At 55.2% G+C, this 5,008-nt stretch overlaps 1 protein-coding gene across 2 annotated transcripts in view; it reads left to right on the plus strand.

Annotated features, from left to right (window-relative positions):
* Window positions 1–1,444, plus strand: part of TBC1D16 (TBC1 domain family member 16) — a 34,007-nt gene extending 32,563 nt beyond the window's left edge. For both annotated transcript variants that reach the window (XM_057386195.1, XM_057386194.1), the window contains exon 12: window positions 215–1,444. In XM_057386195.1, the coding sequence (XP_057242178.1) occupies window positions 215–460 (246 nt within the window). In that variant the 3' untranslated portion in view covers window positions 461–1,444. The remainder of the gene's footprint in view (window positions 1–214) is intronic.
* The last annotated feature ends 3,564 nt before the right edge of the window (window positions 1,445–5,008 follow it).

Raw genomic sequence — 5,008 nt, forward strand, 5'->3', positions numbered from 1 at the left:
TGGGCCCTGCTCAGGGCAGTGAGACAGCTGTTGGTGCCCATGGTGCCCGTTCCCTCTGGGCTGGCAGTGAGTGGGGCCATGGCATGAGCTGTGACAGCCCTTGTGAGCTGCCACTGTCCCCTCAGGTGCTCAGGCAGCCACACAGGGGATTGGGCAGGAGGCACCTCAGCTTTCCCCAGTGAGCAGTGACTGTTTTTTCTCTCTCTCTCTCCAGGCCAGGAGTCTGCTCTATCAGTTCCACCTGCTCCCCCGCATCCCCTGCAGCCTGCACGAGCTGTGCAAGCTGTGTGGCACAGGAATGTGGGACAGTGGCTTCATCCCTGCTGTGGAGTGCTCCGGCCACCACCCCGAGTCCGAGAGCTGCCCCTACGGAGGGATGGTGGAAATGGCTTCTCCTAAAGCCGGGACTGAAGGCAAGAAAGGCCCCAAAACACGGGATGTCTTTGCCTTCCGAAAATAGCTGAGAGGAACAGGGTGTGACRGCCAAAGGGAAGGGAAGGGCAGGAAGGATGTGCATAGGAAAAAATGCTGAAGACAAAAATGGAGGAATACCTTGTCAAGACTCCTGAGAAGATGGAAAGGTGGGGAATGGAAGAGGAATTAAATTGCTCTGTATAGGGAAGGTTTCATTGCACAGGTGGTGCAACCTGAGCAAAAGGCGTGGACCCAGGAACGGTGTTTGGGTTTGATTTGTTAGAAACAAGCTTTTCTAGGTSTTTACAAGGATTTTTTTTTATTTTGCCTCTGGGACTGGACTGGTTAGCAACCAGAACTTGGTGAGAGAGCTCTCCAGGAGCCAAGGCAGTGCTGGTGGACAGGAGCAGAGCCCTCACCCAGAGCACACCACACACTCTCTGCTTCAACCAAAAGTGCAGCTTCATGGCTTCTTCCTAAAGCCATTAAAGCCATTTTAATTATAATCTGCCAAAAATAAAACTGCAGACCGTTGGGATTGCAGGGAAGGTGTCTGCTTTGTCAGCAAGGAAGGACTGGTGACCTCGAAGCCTTGTCTCAGGCCTTTTCTGGTTTTATAGGATTAACTGGCTGGCATGATTTTTTCTCCATTTGTACAGAAAATGTACAGCCCCAGGTCTCAGAGCACTGCTACTCTGAGTCAGGGAATTTCACAGACACTGCCCAAAGTTTTCTAATTCACGACACATTGGCAAGAAATTCTTCCCTGTGAGGGAAGTGAGGTCCTGGCACAGGGTGCCCAGAGGAGCAGTGGCTGCCCCATCCCTGGCAGTGCCCAAGGCCAGCTTGGACAGGGTTTGGAGCACCCTGGGACAGTGGGAGGTGTCCCTGCTCATGGCTGGGGTTGGGACAAAATGAGCTTTAAGGTCCTTTCCAACCYGAACCATTCTGTGATTCTCTGACATTACAGCAAAGCTGTTTCTCTATGCTGACAACTGCAGACTTTAATACTTTAGTTCTGTTGTTTACAGTGTGTTTCCCATTGTGTTTCCTTTGGCCCTCTCACTTAGTGAATATTTACTGTCCTTGCCTGTCACTGTCACAGCCTGTGGCACAAACACTCCATGTGGGTTTTAGGCTCTTCATCAATGCCAGGGCTGCCCCYGTTCCACATCCCAAAGTGAAAATGAAACTTGCCTTTGTTGCAGTCGTTTTGGCTGAGCTCTGTCTGATCAAGGTTCCCCTCCAGGAGTTTTTCAAAGGACAGCATTTCTCCCCTTGTTTGCTGTAATTTTTTCCAGCCAGAAGTGGAGCTGGGGCCTTGAGCCCTGTTGCCAAAGGTTCTTACCAAAGGCGTGTCCTGAGCCAGCATTTGTGCCAAACAGAGCCAGGGGAGCAGTTTCTTTGTGGATGCAAAGGAGGTGGCAGTGGGGCTGTGCCTCCCCCTCTCCTCCATCACTGTCCAGCACGTGTGCAATCACCAGGCCCTGCTGGCTGGGTTCCTGCCCCTGACAAGCACATTTCCTTCCCAATTCTTGAGCAAAGCCTTACCCACTGGAGCCTGGAGCCTGCGTGCCCGTTCTGCCAGGAGTGGGGTGCTCTGGTGGCATTCCTTGGTGGAAGGAGCCCTGAGCTACTGAGGCAACATGCCACGGGCTGCTGAGTGGCAGAAAGACAGCTCAGCTCCTGATTTGTGTGCCTTTAATCCAAAGGATGAACCCTTCCCATGGATGAGAGCAGTGGGAAATCCACTGAGAATGGCCTGAAAGGCCGGGCTGCAATGGCACCAGGGCTGCAGGTTTGAGCTGGGCTTTGCAGGGACACCTCCTCCAAGGGCTGGGGCCAGGGACTTTGTGGAGATTTATGATGTTTCAGTGATAATAAAAGTTTGTGTGAGGCTTCTGTGTGTCCATTTGCTGTGCAGGATGGGGACAGCACTTGGCCAGACACCGTCCCCAGTGTCACCCCTTGWGCCACCCCTTGGCAGGCACTGGAGAAGTGCTGGGTGCTGGGAATGGTGGCTGTCCCCAAACTCTGCTGATGGCAGCCTGGGGACCTGCAGCACCACTCGATGGCTCCACACAGATGGAAACTCCAAGTGGCAGTGGCTGAATTCAGGTCAGAAAAAGCACACGGCAGGAAATGGCAGAAGCATCGTCCTGCAGAGCCTTGGTGGCACAGGGACAGGTGCCAGCTCCCCAGGGGGACAGCAGGAGCCTGGCACTGCTCTCTGCCACCTGCCAGCCCCGTGTGAGATGGGCATCACCAGGAGGCCTTGGCAGCACTGTGGTTCCTCCTGGTGCCAGGGCAGCCAGAGCTTCTCAAGAGTGCTGGGGCAGCTCTGCCAGGCTGGGGTGGGCATGGGGCAGCTCCTGGTGGGCTCACGGGGTGCTGGGCACAGGGGAACAGCCCCTCCTCACCTCCCAGAGCCTGCAGTGGGCACTGAGGCACCAGCACACCCTCCCAGAGGAGCCAGAGCTGSTTTTGCTGCAGCACTCGTTCCCAGCCAGTAAAAGACAATAGGAAGAGATGAAGTAGATAATTTGGAGCGTTATTTTTCCACTATTAAAATGTCATTCAGCAATGTGGAAATCGCTCAGGATTGGTTTAGTTAAAAAGACTCTGCAGTGCAGTTTTCCAGCATGTGGAATAAGATGGGCTCTGTTTGAAGCTCTGGGTKGGCATCACKGGGCCWRRTTGCCACCCTTGGCCACTCTCCCATGCCCRRTTGCCACCCTTGGCCACTCTSCCATGCCAGCTGTGCCCTGAGGGTCCCTGTGCCAGCAGGACACTCCAGATGTGTGTCCCTGCACTCCCCACTGAGCTCCCTCTGCCCTGGCACACCCTGACCCCGCTTTGCCATGGTCACAAAGGGACACAAAGGGACAGAGCTGGGCCCAGAACACTCCTGAGGACCAGCAGTGCCAGTCCCAGTGACCCCATTCCAGTCTCAGCCTGTCCATTAACTTGTGACACCACTATTTAACTCACACGGGAGATCCTCAACCTTGTCTGAGGAGATTCAAAGTCTGTGAAGCCAACCTGGAGCCCTCTGGCAGTGCCTGGGATAGGATTTGAAGCAGCTTTGGGATTTCCCTGCAGTGCAACGATGGCCACGAGTCACACATTGGACAGGGCAGGGCATTTCCAAGATGGGAATCCCAAGACTGTCCTTTGTGCCACTCTTTGCTATCTGAAAAAAMGACCCCAAGGAAGTAAAAAGCAGCMRAGCTTCGGTCCCTRCAGAGGGAGAACGTGGAAACAGAAACAGTGACCCTCACGTGGCATCTCCTCGGTCGCTGCCCTGAGCCTGCATTAGCGGCAGCTGAGCAGCCCAAAATAGCCCCTCACGAAGGTAAATAGTCAATGTAAGCCTCTTTAGGCTCAGCCTTGAGCTGGCACATCCTCGTGCATCCCGGGATGAAGGGGAGAAGGGGATCAGGGAGGAACAGAAACTGAGTCCTGTGTCCCGTGGTAACGCTACACCACAATCCCACCGGGAACCCGACCCTGCTCTGGAACCTGAGCAGAACAGAGCAGAGCTCAGCCCAGCACCTCGGGATGGAGTCTGAGCCTGTCCCGGACACCCGGGCAGCTGCAGAGGTGCCACAATGTCCCCAGGCTGGGAGGGGACCCGGAGCTGTCCCAGTGTGGGCAGGGGTAAGGATCAGTGGGTCAGCTTTGTTTGTCCTTGGCATTGAGCTCTGACCACACAGCTCTGGCCAGACTGCTGCTGCACTGAGCAAATCCTCACCTGGGAGCAGAGCTGGGGCGGGTGGAGGGGCTCAGTGCTGCATCCCACTGTTTGGATGTGGCTGCTTGGATGTTTTGTCAAGGGACGCTGCCTGTCAAATGAAAAATTACAGCTCACAAGAACAAAGGGACTCACCTGAGTTATTACAAGCACTAAAGAATTTCAAACCCAGTGTCGCCTGTCCTCCTGAGCTGCCTGATTAATCCCAGCTCACTCCACTTGGGCCATAAAAATAGACCAGTCCTGCCGGCTGGAGCTCACGGGCACATCCTGCCCCGGGCACTGGCCAGCCCTGCCCGAGTGTGGCACTCCGGGCTCTGCACACCCTTTCTTTCGCTCATTTAAACACAAACACRGCTCTCGATGAGGTTTTGGGGCACCTGGAACAAGAGCAGAGGCTGAGGCAGAGCTGAGCTCAAAGCAGGGAGCGGCCAGGCTGGCACTGCTGGCAGCAGCAGCAGCACGGGGTTCAACCCCACAGCAATCCCTCCCCAAAATACAGACATGGGCACAGCACAGGGCTCAGCCCCACAGCAATCCCTCCCCAAAATACAGACATGGGCACAGTTTGGACATCCCAGCAAAGGGCCCCGGTGCCAGCAGGATTTTGGAGCTCCTTGTCAGCCCTGAGGGATCCTCCAGCAGCCCCAGCCCTCCCGTGCCCAGCAAAACTCATCCCTCTGCATCCGGAGAGTTCAGGCTCTGCCAAAGCTCCTGCTCAGGACTCTTCCTGGGATGTTCGGTTTKGTTTGGTTTGGGTTTGTCTTTCAGAAACCACAAACAAGTTCAGCTGCTTCTGTCTGCGGCTGGGGCTTGACTAACCCTGGTGGGGGCAGAGGC

Source organism: Malurus melanocephalus, unplaced genomic scaffold (assembly GCF_030028575.1).
Source record: "Malurus melanocephalus ecotype Western Australia unplaced genomic scaffold, MMel_1.1 scaffold_934, whole genome shotgun sequence".
In the NCBI taxonomy this organism is placed as follows: domain Eukaryota; kingdom Metazoa; phylum Chordata; class Aves; order Passeriformes; family Maluridae; genus Malurus; species Malurus melanocephalus.